An 18,812-nucleotide genomic window follows, 5' to 3' on the forward strand; every position below is an offset into this window, starting at 1 on the left:
ACTCAGGAGGTGGAGATTGTAGTGAGCCAAGATCACGCCACTGCACTCTAGCCTGGGCGACAGAGCAAGACTCCGTCTCAGAAACAAACAACAACAACAACAAAAATCAGCTCATTTGGAAAACAGAAAAGTATAGAAAATAAAATAAATTTAGGTTGGGCGCGGTGGCTCATGCCTGTAATGCCAGCACTTTGGGAGGCCAAGGCGGAAGGATCACCCAAGGTCGGGAGTTCGAGGCCAGCCTGACCAACATGGAGAAACCCTGTCTCTACTAAAAATATAAAATTAGCCGGATGTGGTGGCGCATGCCTGAAATCCCAGCTACTCGGGAGGCTGAGGCAGGAGAATCGCTTGAATCCGAGAGGCAGAGGTTATGGTGAGCCGAGATCGCCCCATTGCACTCCAGCGTGGGCAAGAGTGAAACTCTGTCTCAAAAAAAAGAAAAGAAAAAGAAAGAAAAGAAAGAGGCCGGGCACGGTGGCTCACAACTGTAATCCCAGCACTTTGGGAGGCCGAGGCGGGCGGATCACAAGGTCAGGAGATGGAGACCATCTTGGCTAACACGGTGAAACTCTGACTCTACTAAAAATACAAAAAATTAGCTGGGCGCGGTGGCGGGTGCCTGTGGTCCCAGCTACTCGGGAGGCTGAGGCAGGAGAATGGTGTGAACCCGGGAGGCAGAGCTTGCAGTGAGCCGAGATCTCGCCACTGCACTCCAGCCTGGATGACAGAGCGAGACTGTCTCAAAAGAGAAGGAAGGAAGGAAGGAAGGAAAGGAAGGAAGATAAGAAAATAAAATAAAAAAGTTACACTACCTAGAATGACAACCACCAGCATTTGATGTATAATGATGTTATATGTGCATGTATTTTATAAAATTGGAATCGTACCATGTAAAGTGTTATATCTTACTTTCATTCCTTAGTATTATATTGTGAGCATTTTCAGGTCAATAATTATTTTACAACCTGATTTATAATGACTGCCTAGTAATTCGTCATATGATGTAACCGTTTATTTCAGCCATCACCCATCAGACATGTATGCTGTTGCCATTTTTCTCCATTACACATAATACTGTGATTAAAAGCAGTCGTGGCAGAATTGCTAGGAGAGAAGGCATGAACTTTTTTTTCTTTCTTTTGAGACAGAGTCTCGCTCTGTCTCCAGGCTGGAGTGCAGTGGCTACACCTTGGCTCACTGCAAGCTCCGCCTCCCGGGTGACGTGAACTTTCATAAGGCTCTGAGTACAAGCCTGTAGCCCTCAGGAAAGTGGGCCCAATTCATTCTCCCTCCATCAGCATGTGAGTTTCATGTGTCAAAGGCTTTCTCTTCTTTCAACGTCTGTGAAAAAGGTGTGCTTTTATATTTTTCACAATGAATATATATTTTGTAATAAAAAAAATTCACATTACTTTTTTTTTTTCAACATACTCCACTAATTTTTTTCATTTTTTGTAGAGATGGGGTTTCACCATGTTGCCCAGGCTGGTCTCAAACTCCTGGGCTCAAGAAGTCCACCTGCCTCGGCCTCCCAAAGTGCTGAGATTATAGGCACGAGCCGCTGCGCCTGGCCAACGTTACCTTTTTAAAGAAAAAAAAAAGCATTATTTCCCCCATGAAGTAGATGGGGAAACTGAAGCCCATGGGTGAATGACCTAAAGGTTTGCTTTAGGAAGGCTGACAGCTGGGCCTGAGGAGATGGAAAAAGTGTTTCCAAGTACAACCAATATACTTCTGAAGAGAAAGTTGTAAGGACCTTGACAATTTCATTAGCCAAAAATGAAATCTGGCTCTGAAGAGAATGAACGATGATTCTGAGGAGACAATGCAGGGGAGTCATCACAAAACTGGTGACAAAATTGGTTCTGAGGCTGCTGTAATAGGACTGGAAGCAGTCACCACTGGAGAGTCCCTGTTTCATGGGGACTTGAGGGCACTAGAAATTGTTAGTGTCATTAACAGAAGATTGAGAACACTGCCGTAGCTGACCCGTGAAGGCTTACAAATGGACCCAGTCAGGTGCATCTGAGACTATTAAATGGGTGATTCTGAGATGATAGTTTGAGCTGGACAGTTGGTGTTGAGGTGACTGAAAATTGGTTTTAATAAGGGAGCTGAGTGGCCGGGCGCGGTGGCTCAAGGCTGTAATCCCAGCACTTTGGGAGGCTGAGACGGGCGGATCACCAGGTCAGGAGATCAATACCATCCTGGCTAAGCCGGTGAAACCCCGTCTCTACTAAAAAATACAAAAAACTAGCCAGGCAAGGTGGCGGCACCTGTAATTCCAGCTACTCGGGAGGCTGAGGTAGGAGAATGGCGTAAACCTGGGACGCGGAGCTTGCAGTGAGCAGAGATCCGGCCACTGCACTCCAGCCTGAGCGACAGAGCGAGACTTCGTCTCAAAAAATAATAATAATAAGGCAGCTGGAGGGGATGCACTGTTTGTGAGAAGCCAGTTTCAGGGAATTCAAAGTCGGTTCTAATGAGATTTAAAGGTGATTAGCAAGGCTGGGGTGGTTGGATTTCTCCTTCTCCCAGAGCCCCTCCAAATCCTCAGAACCAACTCTCCCACCATAGGTGCTCTATTAATTTGTTCAACAAATGAGGCCTAGTTTGGTTCTCAGTCTTCTGGTCACTGGAGCTGAAAAGGTTCTAGAAAGTGAAGTTGGTTCTGAGGAGAAATGAGCTTCCAGGAAGGCTGAGTTGGTTTTCTCTGAGGACGGCACCCACTGCTGGTTCTGTGGAAATGGTGACTTCTAGATTTATCTGGCAGTTGAGGAGCCACTCTGGCCCAGGTGGGCAGCCTGTTCTTTTGTTTCTGTTTTGTTTGTTTGTTGAGAGGAAGTCTCACTCTGTCGCCCAAGCTGGAGTGTAATGGCGCGATCTTGGCTCACTGCAACCTCCACCTTCTGGGTTCAAGTGATTCTCCCACCTTAGCCTCCCAAGTAGCTGGGGTTACAGGCGCCCGCCACCATGCCTGGCTTATTTTTGTATTTTTAGTAGAGACGGGGTTTCGCCATGTTGGCCAGGCTGGTCTTGAACTCCTGACCTCAGGTAATCTGCCCACCTCGGCCTCCCAAAGTGCTGGGATTATAGATGTGAGCCACAGGGCCCGGCAAGCAAGGATAATGTTTTAAATATTCCAGCTGGGCGTGGTGGTTCACACCTGTAATCCCAGCACTTTGGGAGGCCGAGGCAGGCAGATCACTTGAGATCAGGAGTTCGAGACCAGCCTGGGCAACATGGCAAAACCCCATCTTACTAAAAATACAAAAATTAGCCAGGCGTGGTGGCACATGCCTGTAGTCCCAACTACTCGGGAGGCTGAAGTAGGAGAATCGCTTGAACCCGGGAGGTGGAGGTTGCAGTAAGCCAAGATTACGACACTGCACTCCGGCCTGGGTGACACAGCAAAACTCTGTCCCAAAAAAAAAAAAAAAAAAATGCTTCGTAAGTTATAATTTACATACCATAAATTTCACCCATCTTTGTGTATAATTCAGTAACTTTCAGTAATGTAAACAATTGTTCAAACATAACAATACAGTCTTAGAATATCTCCATGATCCCCCAAATAGCAAACTCATTGGCCATCAATAACTCTCTCACACCCAGCCCCAGACAACTACTAATCTGCTCTCCGTCTCTATAAGACTTTTGCCTTTTCTGGACATTTCATATAAATGCAGTCATACACTATGTAGTCCTTTGCACCTAACTTCTTAATCAAAATGTTTTGAGGTTTACGCATGTTGTGGCACACATCTGTATTTTGTTCCTTTTTATTGCTGAGGCCTATTTCATCGTTTGGATATATCACATTTTGCTTATTTGTGCACTGGTTGAATAGACACTTGGATTGTTTCCACTCCGGCTATTATGAATAATGCTGCTATGAACATTTGCATGCAAGTCTTTGTGTGAACATATTTTTATTTCTGTTAGGTAGATACCCAGGAGTAGAATTGCTGGGTCATATGGTAAGTGTACGTTTAACTTTATAAGAAATAACTAAACCATTTTCCAAAGTGGCTGCACCTTTTTACGTCCCCACCAGCAAAATGTGAAGGTTCCGGTTTATTCACATCCTCACTGATACTTGTTATTGTCTGTCTGGAAAGAATAACTGTGAAGGACAGCCCCCACACATGCCAGGTCATCAGCAAGTGTCAGTTTATCAGAGTTGGGAGCACAGACCCAGACCTGCCTTCCAGCCTCCGCTGTCCTTCTCTCCTCTGGCGGCTCCATAGCCCCACACTCCTGATGTCCAAAGAGGAAAGAGAGAAGTTTTAATTACAGTACCAACCCCAATCCAAGAGGTGAAAATGTGGTAGATTAGAGTCTATGACAACCAGTGGGTGAATGGGGCCCGTGTTCCAGAAAACCCATCAGGAACCGCCCACAGGAGATGGTGATAAAGGCAAAGTGTACAGATAACCTCTCGGGACTAGTCCCCCAAGGGCAGCGTCCCATATCATCTGACCCTTAGCCTCTTCCTGTTTTTGAGATAGGAGTATCTGATCAATCTCAGGCCCACCCTCTCCCAGACACCTCTCCTCTTTAGAAAAGTATCACCATGGACTTTTGTCCATTTGCTGAGCTGACTAAATAATGACAATCTACCTTGCTTAGCCCAGATACCTCATTACCAGGAAGACAGAAACAAATGGGGCCGAGCATGGTGGCTCAGGCATGTAATTCCAGCACTTTGGGAGGCCAAAGCAGACAGATCACTTGAGGTCAGGAGTTCGAGACCTCTACTAAAAAAACAAAAATTAGCTGGGCACGGTGGCACGTGGCTGTAGTCCCAGCTACTCAGGAGGCTGAGGCAGGAGAACTGCTTGAACCCAGGAGGTGGCAGTTGCAGAGAGCCGAAATGGCACCATTGCACTCCAGCCTGGGCAACAGAGTAAGACTGTCAAAAAAAAAAAAAAAAAAAAAAAAAAAAACAAATGGGAGAGAGCTTGGAGTAGAGCAATAAAAATGACAAAGGGGCCAGGGCAGTGGCTCACGCTATAATCCCAGCACTTTGGGAGGCTGAGGACGGCGGATCATGAGGTCAGGAGATCGAGACCATTCTGGCCAAGATGGTTAACCCCATCTCTACTAAAAATACAAAAATTAGCTGGGTGTGGTGGCACATGCCTGTAATCCCAGGTACTCGGGAGGCTGAGGCATGAGAATCGCTTGAACCTGGGAGGCGGAGGTTGCAATGACCCGAGATCCTGCCACTGCACTCTAGCCTGGTGACAGAGCGAGACTCTTGTCTCTAAAAAAAAAAAAAAAAGACAAAGGGGCTGGCTCTGTTGGCTTGAGCAATGACTAAAGGAAGCAAATCTTTTAAGAGACTTTGACTCTGTGAGTGTGGGAGAAGATGGGTGCTTCTTGTGTTAAAGCACCAGAGATGTGAATAAATGTGGCTATTGTGGGAAGAAGGAGCCAGAACAGTTTGGGGGAAACGTTGGAGTAAATGTGGACACATCTACACAAGGACTTGTACTCCAATGATCACAGCGGCTTTATCTGTAATAGCCCCAAAGGAACCAGCCCAGATGTCCCTCCACAGGGAAAAGGATGAACAACTGAGGCATAGCCGTATAGCAGAATGCTACTTGGCAATGAAAAGGAGTGAACTATTTGCAGTGTACACACAGCAACATCAATGTATCCCGAACATTGATGCTAAGTGAAGGAAGCCAGATCAAATCAAGGACATATGGAATGATTCCATATATGAGACACTCTATCTTCTTTTTCCGGCTGGAACCATGGAGGGTGTAGAAGAGAAGAAGGTTACTGCTATGCCAGAAACCCTTAAGAAAAAGCGAAGGAGGCCAGGTGCGGTGGCTCACGCCTGTAATCCCAGCACTTTGGGAGGCCGAGGCAGGCGGATCACCTGAAGTTGGGAGTTTGAGACCAGCCTGACCAATATGGAGAAACCCCTCTCTACTAAAATTACAAAATTAGCTTGGTGTGGTGGCACATGCCTGTAATCCCAGCTACTCAGGAGGCTGAGACAGGAGAATCGCTTGAACCCAGGAGGCAGAGGTTGAGTGAGCCAAGAACACACCATTGCACTCCAGCCTGGGCAACGAGAGCGAAACTCCATCTTTAAAAAAAAGAAAAGAAAAGGAATTTTGAAAAATTGAAAAATCAAGCACCTGAGAAAGAAGTTTGCCCAAAAGATGCTTCAAAAGGCAAGGAGGAGTCTGGGCGTGGTGGCTCACGCCTGTAATCCCAGCACTTTGGGAGGTCGAGGTGGGTGGATCATCTGAGGTCAGGAGTTCAAGACCGGCCTGGCCAACTTGGTGAAGCCTGGTCTCTGCTAAAAATACAAAAATTAGCCAGGCATGGTGGCAGGCACCTGCAGTCCCAGCTACTCGGGAGGCTGAAGCAGGAGAATCGCTTGAACCCGGGAGGCAGAGGTTGCGGTGAGCTGACATCGTGCCCGTTGCACTCCAGCCTGGGCAACTAGAGCGAAACTCCATCTCAAAAAAAAAAAAAAAAAAAAAAAAAAAAAAAAAAAAGAAAAGAAAAGAAAAAGAAAGAAAGGCAAGGAGGAAGCTTATCTGTGAAAAAGAAAAGCACGGTCACAAGGAATATAGGCAGATGTACATAACTGAAATTCGAATGGCGAGGATGGCAAGAAAAGCTGGCAACTTCTATGTACCTGCAGAACCCAAACTGGCATTTGTCATCAGGATCAGATGTATCGATGGTATGAGCCCAAAGGTCCGAAAGGTGTTGCAGCTTCTTTGCCGTCGTCAAACTTCAGTGGAAGCTTTGTGAAGCTCAACAGGCTTCAGTTAACATGCTGAGGATTGTAGACCCATATATTGCATGGGGGCACCCAAATCTGAAGTCAGTAAATGAACTAATTTACAAGCGTGATTATGGCAAAATCAATAAGAAGCGAACTGCTTTGATAGATAACACTTTGATTGCTTGAGCTCTTGGTAAATATGGCATCATCTGCATGGAGGATCTGATTCATGAGATCTATACTGTTGGAAAATGCTTCAAAGAAGCAAATAACTAGCTGTGGCCCTTCAAATTATCTTCTCCACAAGGCGGAATGAAGAAAAAGACCACCCACTTTGTAGAAGCTGGAGACACTAGCAACAGGGAGGATCGTATCAACAGGCTTATTAGAAGAATGAACTAAGGTGTCTACCATGATTATTTTTCTAAGGTGGTCGGTTAATAAACAGTATCTACTCTTGACCGGGCACAGTGGCTCATGCCTGTAATCCCAGCACTTTAGGAGGCCAAGGCGGGTGGATCACAAGGTCAGGAGTTCGAGATCATCCTGCCTAACACTTTGAAACCCCGTCTCTACTAAAAATACAAAAAAATTAGCTGAGCATGGTAGCGGGCGCCCATAGTCCCAGCTACTCGGGAGGCTGAGGCAGGAGAATGGTGTGAACCCGGGAGGCAGAGCTTGCAGTCAGCTGAGATCGTGCCACTGCCCTCCAGCCTGGGCGACAGAGCAAGTCTCCGTCTCAAAAAAAGAAAAAACAAACAAACAGAAAACAGTACCTACTCTCAAATTGAAAAAAAAAAAAAAAGAAAGAAAGAAACTAGAGAATGCAAACTGATTCACAGTGATAGATCAGTGACTGCCCGGGTACAGGGGTAGAAGGGAGGAAAGATCACCAAGGAGCATGAGGAAACTTTTGGAGGTGATGGTAATGTTCAGTATCATAATTGCGATTATTTCACCTGCGTACACATAGGTCAAGACTCATCAAGTTGTACACTTTATATGTACAGTTTATTGTTCATCAGTAGTACCTCCAGCCGGGGCAACATATTGAAACCCCATCTTTACAAAAAATACAAAATAGGTTTCTTTTTTTGTTTTTTTAATTTAAAAAAAAATTATTTATTTATTTAGAGACAGAGTCTTGCTCTGTCGCTCAGGCTAGAGTGCAGTGGCACTATCTGGGCTCACTGCAACCTCCGCCTCCCAGGTTCAAGCACTTTTCATGTCTTAGCCTCCCGAGTAGCTGGGATTACAGGTGTGTGTCACCATGCTAATTTTTTTTGTATTTTTAGTAGAGACGGGGCTTCATCATGCTGGCCAGGCTGGTCTTGAACTCCTGACCTCAGGTGATCCCCCAACCTTGGCCTCCCAAAGTGCTGGGATTACAGGCATCAGCTACCGCACCTGGCCTAAAAAAATGCAAAAATAGTTAAAAAAAAATATTTGTTTGAAACCAGGTCTTGCTCTGCTGCCCAAGCTGGAGTGAAGTGGCATGATCTCAGCTCACTGCAGCCTTGACCTCCCAGGCTCAAGCAGTCCTCCTACCTCAGCGTCCCGAATATCTGGAACTACAGGCGTGGGCCACCATGCCTGGTTTATTTTATTTTTTTGTACAGACGGGGGTCTCCCTGTGTTGCCCAGGCCGATCTTGAACTCCTGGGCTCAAGCAATCTCTCGCCTCGGCCTGCCAAAGTGCAGTAATTATAGGTGTGAGCCACCATACACAGCCCTCAATAGAGTTATAATAATAATTTTTAAAACCCTAAGTGCCAAGGAGAATGGGCTTGTGGAGAGAACTCCCTGGAAAGGGAAATGATCTTTTACTTGCATCTGAGTTGCTGGGCCGCCCATCTGACCTGAGAGATCATCTGAAGGAAGCTTAGACACAGAGGCTCTCCTAGGCCCTAGTAATGGAGATAAGGAGACTGGGAGAAAAATGACTGAAGTAGAGGGTTAGATTTGCTATTTGGGTGCAAAAATCTTATTAGCACCCAAAGGTTTCTGGGTAAAATGTTGAAATGTTATTTGTTTGACATCTGATTCTTCTAACTTGGCCTCATTTCCCTTAGGACTCTGGGATATCGCTCTGCCCAATGGCTTCCCCTCTCCAACTGCACTAAGTGTGGACTGAAACAGTGAAAACAGTATGGATGCAGGGAGGGGGACTGGCAGGGAATACCTCTGACCCTATAGTACCCTTACCTGGCTCCAGTTCCATACCTGGAAGATGGGGCGGTTCTGAATAGGGGGAAGGTGGAAGGAAACACACTGAAAACTCCAGCTTGCGGAAACCCCGGGCCAAGCTCCGCCTTCCTGAGTGCTTGGAATCTTTCAAAACAGGTGAGAACCAGGCTGAACATTCCTGAAATTCAAGCAAAAAGAGTACTTTTCAGGCAAGAGGAGGAAGGGTCAAGGGTCTTTAGGACCTGGTTCTTTTACTTCAGAATCAAAACCTATCCTTGTCCTCAGCCCAGTCCCCTACCCCCAACTCCCTTCTACCCTACTCCTCTCTGTCCTTCCTGACATTCCTGAAGCCCTAGACAATGTCCCCAGGTAGCAATCAATTGTTCAGCACTCTCGGGGACCCTTCTCCAACCTTAACCTTTATAATGATGAGAGCTCTTACCAGTACTGTCTCGTGCCCTTGGTTTTCTATTTCCCTAGCAGGAGTAGGAATTTAAATAAACACTCATTATTCTTATATTTTTATTTTCGTATTAGCCAACACATTCATTATACTATAGAACTGTAAAAGAGAGCAGCTTTATGCCCCATTCCCTATTTTAGCCATGAAAAGAAACTTAAGTTTGGACTGTCAGAACCTAAAGAAACCTGGTGACAGGACTAATAAAAATTAGTTAGCAGCCAAATGTGTTGGCTCATGCCTGTAATCCCAGCACCTTGAGAGGCCAGGATGGGAGGGATAACTTGAACTCAGGAGTTCGAGATCATCCTGGGCAACAAAGTGTGACCCTCCCATCTCTTAAAAAAAATAATAATAATTAAAGGTTGGGTGCAGTGGCTCACGCCTGTAATCCCAGCACTTTGGGAGGCCAAGGCGGGCAGATCACCTGAGGTCAGGAGTTCAAGACCAGACTGGCCAACATGGTGAAACCGTCTCTACTAAAAATACAAAAATTAAGGGGCTGGATGCGGTGGCTCACACCTGTAATCCCAGTACTTTGGGAGGCCGAGGTGGGCGGATCACGAGGTCAGGAGATCGACATCATCCTGGCTAACACGGTGAAAACCCATCTCTACTAAACATACAAAAAATTAGCTGGGCGAGGTGGCGGGCGCCTGTAGTCCCAGCTACACAGGAGGCTGAAGCAGGAGAATGGTGTGAACCCAGGAGGCGGAGCTTGCAGTGAGCTGAGATCAGGCCACTGCACTCCAGCCTGGGCAACAGAGTGAGACTCTGTCTCAAAAAAAAAAAAATTAGCCAGTCCTGGTGGTGGGTGCCTGTAATCCCAGCTACTTGGGAGGCTGAGGCAGGAGAATCGCTTGAACCCAGGAGATGGAGGTTGCAGTGAGCCGAGATCATGCCATTGCACTCCAGCCTGGGCGACAGAGCCAGACTCTGCCTCAAAAAATAAACAAAAAATAAAAAATAAAAAAGTAAAGTAGTCATCTATAGTGCATCTGTGTTCTCAGCTACTTGGGAAGCTGGAGGAGACTTTGAGCCCAGGAGTTCGAGGTTGCAATGGGTTGTAGTCACATCGCTGCACTCCAGCCTGGGTGACAATGAAACCCTGTCTCAAAAATACAATAAAATAAAATAAATATTAGCTAGCAACAAGCCATCTGCATGAGAATGACCTTGTTATCAAGGCCAGTTCCAGGACCCTATCCCAAATGTAAGGTATCAGTCAGCTGCTCTGTTCATGGGGCCTGGGAATCTCATTCTGATGTACATGTAACATACAAGACTCTCTGCTTTAAAGGAACAGGGTCTCAGTGCTCCTTCTTTCATATTTTATTCTTGCCATGTTTTATTTCTTGGGAGTCTGGAGTGAGAAACTCTTAAGAATGTGTAACAGGCATGGACTTGTGTTCCTGGGCTTAGAGTGAGATGGGGAGGGGTAGGTGGGGCTGAGAAGAGGTGTGCCAATATAAATATTGTCCCATCAGGACCTGGCAATTTTGCCAGGAGGCTCACAGGGATGTGTCCCTTGCTAGAGAAAGTGCCCAGTTCCCCCTGCTCTAGGCTGAGGAGTCTGGTGCCATGGGAAAGGGCAGAGGTTAACAGTGTTGGTCAGGGAAGGCTAGACTGCACAAGAAGAACTGGGCCAATGTCAGGGGGTTATTGGAATTCCTCTGGCTCCAGAAAGTGTGGGTTGAGAACCACCTGGGAGACCCTTAGAGGAAGGAGAAGAGGTAGAAGCAGATTAGACTTTCACTTCACTCAGGGCCTGATAACCATACCAGGTCAGGGGGATACCTCATTGTCCCTCTGATTTTAGGGGTCAGAAGTTGGGAGAGGAGCCAAGGCTTGGTAATTCCAGGACATTAAATCTATTGTACCCATCCACCCAGTGAATGGTGGAGTTTGACCAATTCATAAAATACTTAGATATCAGGGTGGGAGGTAGCGCTTTCACTCAGTAATCCATCTCATCCACATTGCTGAGTAGACTCAGTCAGTGTCCTCCCTGCCTCACCCACAAACCAAGTCAATCATGTTGACTCCTGCTTGTGCTTCCTAACTCAATTTTTCCACCCTTCCTAATTCCCTGGGTGGTTTGGGTGCCTTTCACTGTGCTCCCAAAGAGCCCCATTCTTGCCCATATTGCATAACACAATACCATGTTGTAATTTTTGTCTTATATCTATCCCCCCAGCCAACAATTCACATTCCTGGAAGAGGAGCTGCTCCCATGGTGTCTGTCGTGGCCAGGTCAAGGCCTCTCACAGAGTACGCAGATGCTCACATGCCCACAGGGATTGCCCCAGCAGTGGGAGTGGTCCCTCAGGAGACTGAGGCCAAAAGAACCTGGCACCTCAGGCCTCCTACACAATGGGAACAGATTTGGCCTGGATGGGAACTTTAGACACCAGACCAGCCTTCTGCCCACTCTATCCTCTGTCCCACGAAGCTGCCAAGGATGGCAGTTCCAGCTGGCAAGTAACAAGAATTTCTTCCTGGAAGGATTCTTGTCTTGAGAACTGGCCTTTACCTCTTCTAGGCTTCTTTGATGACCTCAAGTTGCTGGGGACATGGGGAATGGGAGGGAGAGGCTGAGTTGGCCCCAGCATTGTTACTGTTTCCCCAAAGCCCTTGTGCGCACTTCTTACCTCCCCTAACTGCACATGGCAGGGATTCCCAAGATCACGGATTTTCCAACCCTGAGTAGAGGTGGGGGATGGGACTGGCCCAACATTTGATGCCAGTAGAGTAGCACTGCCTCTGGTCACACATGTCCCAGCCCTAACTCTGGCCTTTCTTGGCTTTAGCTAACCAGGGTAAAGCTTCAGCCCAACAGACTGAGGAGGAACAGGCCCATTATCAGGAAGAGAAAAACCCTAGCCTGGGCAACAGGGCAAAACCCTGTCTCTATAAACATTAGCTGAGTGTGGTGGCACATGCCTATAGTCCCAGCTACTCAGGAGGCTGAGGTGGGAGGATCACTTGAGCCTGGGAGGTCAAGGCTGCAGTGAGCTGTGATTACACTACTGCACTCCAGCCTGGATGGATAGAGCAAGACCCTGTCTAAAGACCCATACTCAGTCCTCAAAAATAACGAACTCCAGTTTCACACAGTGGGCCTGACTCTGGCTGGAGGATCCTTGTATCTCTAAAGGCCATCTTCAGAAAACCTCACAGCCCTCAATAGGGCAGAGTCCTTCCCCAACCCAGGAAACACATACCCAATCACAGCTACTTTATTTTCCTTTTAATGTTTTGGAAGGATATACACCACATATCCCATGGGCAATAAAGCGCATTCAATGTGTTTATAAGCCAAACAGTCACTTTGTTTAAGCAAACACAAGTACAAAGTAAAATAGAACCACAAAATAATGAACTGCATGTTCATAACATACAAAAATCGCCGCCTACTCAGTAGGTAACTACAACATTCCAACTCCTGAATATATTTATAAATGTACATTTTCAGTTAAAAAAATAGACTTTTGAGAGTTCAGATTTTTAGATTTTGTTTTCTTACATTCTGGAGAACCGAAGCTCAGCTCAGCCCTCTTCCTTATTTTGCTCCCAAAGCCTCCCCCAAATCATCACTCCCTGTCCCCCTTAAGGCTAGAGGTGAGCATGTCCTTCACAATTGCACATGTCAAGCCATCAGCAAGGCGCATCACACAAAAGGCACCAAGACGTGAAACTTTTTAAACCAAAAGGACGAAGAAAAAACTTTCAAAAAAAAAAAAAGAAAACCAAACCATATTTTGCCACATGTGAGAGTACAGTCGAGCAGTATTTACAAAAAGGTTAACGGAACAACACTCTGACACATGCTCTGAGAATACCTAGGACTGCTGTTTCAAAAAAAAGGTTCAAACTTATTGTCACAGCATCATCACAAAATAGAGGATCACCATTGGTTTGCTTGGCTTTTCTTTTTTTTTTTCCCCAAGTGAGGACCTAACTCCAAATAATACAATAGAATATGCAAATTATCTTCACATCAAGAGTACCCCAAGAAAAACGAAATCCATGGCACAGACACTGTACAAGGGTGCAGGGCAGGGCTCTGAGGGGCCCAAACCCCATTTTGCCAACTCGATTTTCTAGCATTGAAGGGAGCAAGGGGTCAGGCATATGATGGAGATGATACTGAAATGATTTATCCAAAATCCATGCAAATCAAGTTCTTTGGATAGAGGTGAAGAACTTGGACATGGCTGTTTCAGGCAGCTGAAGTCAAAGGGAATAGGAATTGGGGAAGGGGAAGTGGGCAAAAAGGATTGTTGGCCAAGAGACCTTCCACTCCAAGTAGAGAGGGAGGACTTGGCTCTGAGAACCTCCATCTGACCTAAGAGGAACCCTCCTCTCCTACCGCCATCTCCTCCTCTTGTCCTTTAAGTCTCTTGTGTTTCTTTTTCTCCCTTTTCCCTTTGTTTCCCCTTTCCCTTTAGCAAATTTCAATTGTCCTGGGAGAAAAGGTTGCTGTCATGTCCGAAAGCCCTGTGGAGGCGCTGAAGGAGTTGGTGACAGCTGAGGAAGGGAAGCTGCTGACCTGGGCCGGGAAGGCAGGGGGAACGGAGGAGTACGTGGTGGCCACCGACGGGGAGGGGAAGCCACTGTGCACAGGGGATGGGTAGGTTGAGGAGCCGGGAGAGGAGAAGGAGGTGGGCACAGGGGACGGGTATGAGGTGGTGGCCGGGGATGGATAAGAGGTAGTAACCGGGGATGGGTAAGAGGTAGCAACCGGGGATGGGTAGGAAGAGAGAGAGGAGGTGGCCGAAGAGGCCACAACACTTTTGTCTGCTTTCTTGTCCTTCTGCCGCAAGTGGATCTTGGTATGCCTCTTGCGTTCATCGCTCCTGGCAAACTTTCTCCCACAGATGTCGCAGGCGAAGGGCTTCTCGCCCGTGTGGGTACGGATGTGGGTGGTGAGGTGGTCGCTGCGGCTGAAGTTGCGCATGCAGATGCGGCACTGGAAGGGCTTCTGGCCTGTGTGGATGCGGATGTGGCGGGTGAGCTCGTCAGAGCGGGAGAAGCGGCGATCACAGGACTCCACCGGGCAAGCGTAAGGGCGTTCGTGGGGGGGCGTCTTGCTGGGCCGGTTGGGGTACTTGCGCATTCGGCTGGGTTTGATGAGCTGGGACTGGTAACTGGTATTGAGGGCCTTCAGGTCCTGGGAGCCCGACTGAGTGGCAAAGGCCTTGATAGTAGACAGGGGGGTGAGCGAAGGCTGCTGGGTGCGGCTTTCCAGGCCCTGGAAGGGCTTCTGGTCTGGGGTACCCAGGCCCAGATCCCCCTGCTGCTGTGGAAACAGGTAGTCGGGGATCATTGGAACCTGGAAGCCACCCTTGGCGGCAGGGTAGGCAGGAGGCGGGTACTGGAGCGCTGTCCCTGCTGAGCCCGGGAAGGCCTGGCTTTGTGGCTCAGGGAAAATGTCAGTGTTCGGCGTGGGGAAGGTGGGTGCCGCTGAGTAAATGGGACTGCTGTCGTTGGATGGCACTGCACAGCTCAGGGGTGGGCTCTGGGAGGCGGAGGAGGAGGAGGCCGCTGGAGATGGTGCTGAGGACGAGGAGGCTGGTGGGTTGGTCATGCTCACGAGGCCACTGACCAAGCTGAAGAGGGGCTCGGGCCACAAGGTGTTGCCACTGTTGGGTGCAGGTTCCAGGGAAAAGCGGCCAGTATAGGTGATGGGGGGCAGTCGAGTGGTTTGGCTGGGGTAACTTGTCTCCACCAGCACCTTCTCGTTGTTCAGAGAGATGTCAGGAAAAGACTCTGGCAGGAGAGAGAAAGGGGAGGCCTGGTTACTGGAGAGCAATCAGTGGAGGAGGAGAACGACCCGAGCTGCCAGGCAAGAGGTCGGCTGGCTACCATTGACTCCCGAGGTAGTTAATAATTGATAGCAGCAGATTGCAATGTTCCTGAACCCGCTCCAGTGGCAGAGCCCATTTCAACAACAGCTGACGCAAATACGGAGAATCCCCCTCCACTGCAGCTCGCAGCGCTCCGCAGTGGCGGCTGCGCGGGCGAGGGATTCCCGCCAGCACCCCCACGGCCGCGGCTAGTGCGCGCCCCCAAACCCGGGCTGCCGGGACATCCACGGCCAAGGATCACGGTCCTCCCTTAGGGACAGGCGGCAAGCAAGGCAAGGCAAGCCTTTCTGGGGGGGCCCAGCCCCGCTCATCAAAATAAGCCCTCCCCCTCCACCCACCCACGCAGCTCCAGAGCTCTCCATCCAAAACAAAAGCTCTGTCCTCTGCTGCTAGGGATGAGGGCCGGGCGTGGGCTGTGTGGGGTCCCTTGGCATTCCTCTAACACATGACCCTGGGGATGCGAGGAATGAAAGGGAAACCCGGCTCGCATCCTAAGATCCAGGAGCACTCCTGCGGTGAAGGACTGGACGCCAGGATGGTGGCGAAAAGGTTCCCTCTCAGCGTAGGCCACTGCTTACCTGCGGTCAGGTGCTCGTAGGGCTGCTCGCCCGTGTCCGCCTGAGGGTTGAAGGTGCTGCTGCTGCTGCTGCTGCTGCCGCCCCCGCCGCCTCCACCGCCCCCGCTGCTGCTGCTGCTGTTACTGCCGCTGCCCTCAGGGGCCCCGGCGGCGCCGAGGAACTGGGGAGCCCCGTTGCTCAGCAGCATCATCTCCTCCAGCTTAGGGTAGTTGTCCATGGTGGGCGAGTGAGGAAAGGATCCGAACGGGTCAGAGATCTGCAGCGGGGACATCAGCTGCATCTCGGCCTTGGCCGCGGCCATCCTGGACGAGCGGGCGGGAGAGCTGGTGTCGGGGCGGGTGGGCGCAGCCCGGGGCTGGAGCTGCGGGAGACAGTTGCGGGGGCCTGGCCGGGTTACATGCGGGGCGCGGGGCACACTGAGAAGCGCACAGGCTGGGACCCCGACTCGCCCTGGGCGCGGGCGGGCGTGGACGCGCCGCTGCTGCGGAGGCTGGGACGGGGCCGGTCCTGCGGCGGCGGAAGCTGGCTGCGGCGGCGGATGGCGGCGGCGGCTCCCCAAGTTCTGCGCGCTGGGATCTCTCGCGACTCCCCGGATCCGCCTCTATTTGAAGGGTCTGGAACCGCCCGGGCCCGCCTCCGTCGTGACGTACATGGCCATATATGGGAAGCAGGAAGCCCTAATATGGCAGGACCAGCCGGGAGGACCCGGAGTGACGTGAAGCCCCCCATCCGACAGCGCCCGGCACCTCCATCCTGCACCCTGGGGCCCGAGCCCGCGCCGGCATCCCAGGCGCCCAGACTTCGGGGAAGCCTAGGGCTCGAACCGCCGCCGGTGCCTCCGGGACCCGCGCCGCTCCGGAGTTCCCGCTTTGCCCCCGCCCCTCCCTCCGCCTTCTTCCCTCCGCCTTCTTCCCTCCTCCCAGAGCCGGAAACGGCCGGGCCACATCGGGCCACTCCAAATAAGGCGCTGCCCAAATAAGGGTTGTTCCGGCGGGGGATACTTCCTGCTCCTTATATGGCATTTCCGGGTCGCAGCTGGTTGCTCCCTCGCTCCCTCCCTCCTCCCTGGTTCCAAGCCGGGAGCCCGAGCGCTCGCGGGAGCTGGGGACGCCCAGGCGGGGAGGGCTTGGGGCGCGTGGCGCGGGGCGCGCGGCTGCTCAGGCGGCTCCCAGGCGTGAACTAGGCTGGGGAAGCCCAGACCCAGAGCGGGGGCGAGGGCGAGTCGGGCCGGGGTTCTGCGGCTGTCATCCAGAGCCCGCCCGCCCACCTCAGGGACCGTGAGAGCGAGCCGGGAGTGCGGGGGAGGAGCTGCTGGGCCAGCCTGGGCAGGGGCCGCCCAGGAGAGGCGGGGCCTTGACCCCGGGCCTCGACCTATGGCACGGTGTCTTTCCGGGTGTCGCCGGGGAAACTGAGGGTGGGAAGTCACGGCCACTTGGTTCTTGGGACACTGCATAGCAGTGAGCTGCCTTGCCTCTGCCACCTGTCAGTGGGATGGGGCTGCTTGCTGGTGCCTGGGGTCCCCTGTGTCCCCCTGGAACCAAAAGGCTGTTCCCTAGTCCCTACCGGCAAAGAGCCCACCTTTGGGGACCGAAGTGGGGAAGCTGATTGCCCCGGGAGAGACCTGATTCCTGTTCTCACCAGGAAATAATGGTCCTTGTGGTGGGGGGTCACTTCCCCCGCTTATCCAGTCCAGGTGGAGGGGTGGCCGACGCTGCGGGAATCCGTAAGCGGGGGCTTCCCTATGGGCTATTTGGGGACCCCGGGCTGGGCGCGAAGAGAGGACCGGCTGGGCGGCTCGGTGCTGCCCCCTGGAGGTTCCCTCTCCACTCCCAGCCGCGGGCTCCGGCCGCGCGGGCTCTTCCGCCGCCTCCTCGCTCCCCCTCCCGGATGCAGCGCTGGGCGCGGAGCCAGGCCGGGGGAGCCTTCGACGCAGTGAGCGCGAACTGAGCAGGCGCTGCAGCCTGGGCTCCCCCTGCAGTCTCTGGGGAGCCGCCACTGCCGAGGCGCCCGGACTCCGGGATAACATTCCTCACCCCAAGCCTGGCCAAGGCGAGGGGAGAAGGAAGAAGGGCGTGGGTGGTTGGGGGGGAGAACGATTCCCGCAGGTCTCCCGGGGGCCGGACGCGAACAGGGAAGCCCTCCCCGCCCCCAAGACGCAGTCAAATGCGCACCCCAAAGGGAACAGGGATTCCGGGAAGAGAAGGCTCCTCCTGCTCTAGCTCTGAATCCAGAGGAGGTGCTGTTTTTCTGGATTTAAAAAGAAAACAGAAAGTGTATGTGGGGAAGGAGGGTGCTTGACGACACTGAGAGGGAAGGGAGAAGATGAGGGCCTAAGGGAGGAGGTGAGGGCCTTGGTGAACCCCTACAGCCTCTGGAGGTCGGGGTAAGGGGATTTAGGTGGGGGAGGGTGTAACTCTTGGACTTCATCCCTCTGTAGCTGTCCCACCTCCAAACATGTTTTCTTATAAAAATCAACTTAAGGAATCCAGCAATGAACCAGGACCCCCTTGTCTCGGAGCCTGCCATCTCAAGTACGCTGGGGAGGTGGGGGGCTCACTCCCACTGTCTACAGAGTTGTCCATTGGGGCAGGAGTGATGCGCCTCTCAGAGGACTCCTGCTGCAAGGGCAGAAAGGCCAGGCTATTGTAGCGCAGATGGTCCTGTGTCTGAATGTTCATTTTGCCACTCCCTGGTAGGGTACCTTAGCGAAATTTATTTTTTTATGTTTTTATTCTTTCTGATACGGGGTCTCATGCTGGCACCCAGGTTGGAGTGCAGTGGCGCGAGCTCACTGCAACCTCCGCCTCCCAGGCTCAAGTGATTCTTCAGTCTCCGCCTCTCGAGTAGCTTGGACTACAGGTGCCTGCCACCATGCTTTTTTTTTTGTATTTTCGTAGAGAGGGGGTTTCACCGTGTTGCCCAGGCTGGTCTTGAACTCCTGAGCTCAAGCT

At 50.9% G+C, this 18,812-nt stretch overlaps 1 protein-coding gene across 1 annotated transcript; it reads right to left on the reverse strand.

The window, feature by feature from the left end:
- Positions 1-12,648: 12,648 nt before the first annotated feature.
- Positions 12,649-16,437, reverse strand: EGR1 (early growth response 1). The gene is made up of 2 exons (XM_017891317.1): positions 15,862-16,437; positions 12,649-15,185 (listed from the first exon to the last, which is right to left on the reverse strand). The coding sequence occupies exons 1-2, from the start codon at positions 16,160-16,162 to the stop codon at positions 13,861-13,863; spliced, it is 1,626 nt and encodes a 541-aa protein (XP_017746806.1). The 5' UTR covers positions 16,163-16,437; the 3' UTR covers positions 12,649-13,860.
- Positions 16,438-18,812: the final 2,375 nt, after the last annotated feature.

This window comes from Rhinopithecus bieti, unplaced genomic scaffold (assembly GCF_001698545.2).
Source record: "Rhinopithecus bieti isolate Rb0 unplaced genomic scaffold, ASM169854v2 scaffold_20170, whole genome shotgun sequence".
NCBI classification, from domain to species: Eukaryota; Metazoa; Chordata; class Mammalia; order Primates; family Cercopithecidae; genus Rhinopithecus; species Rhinopithecus bieti.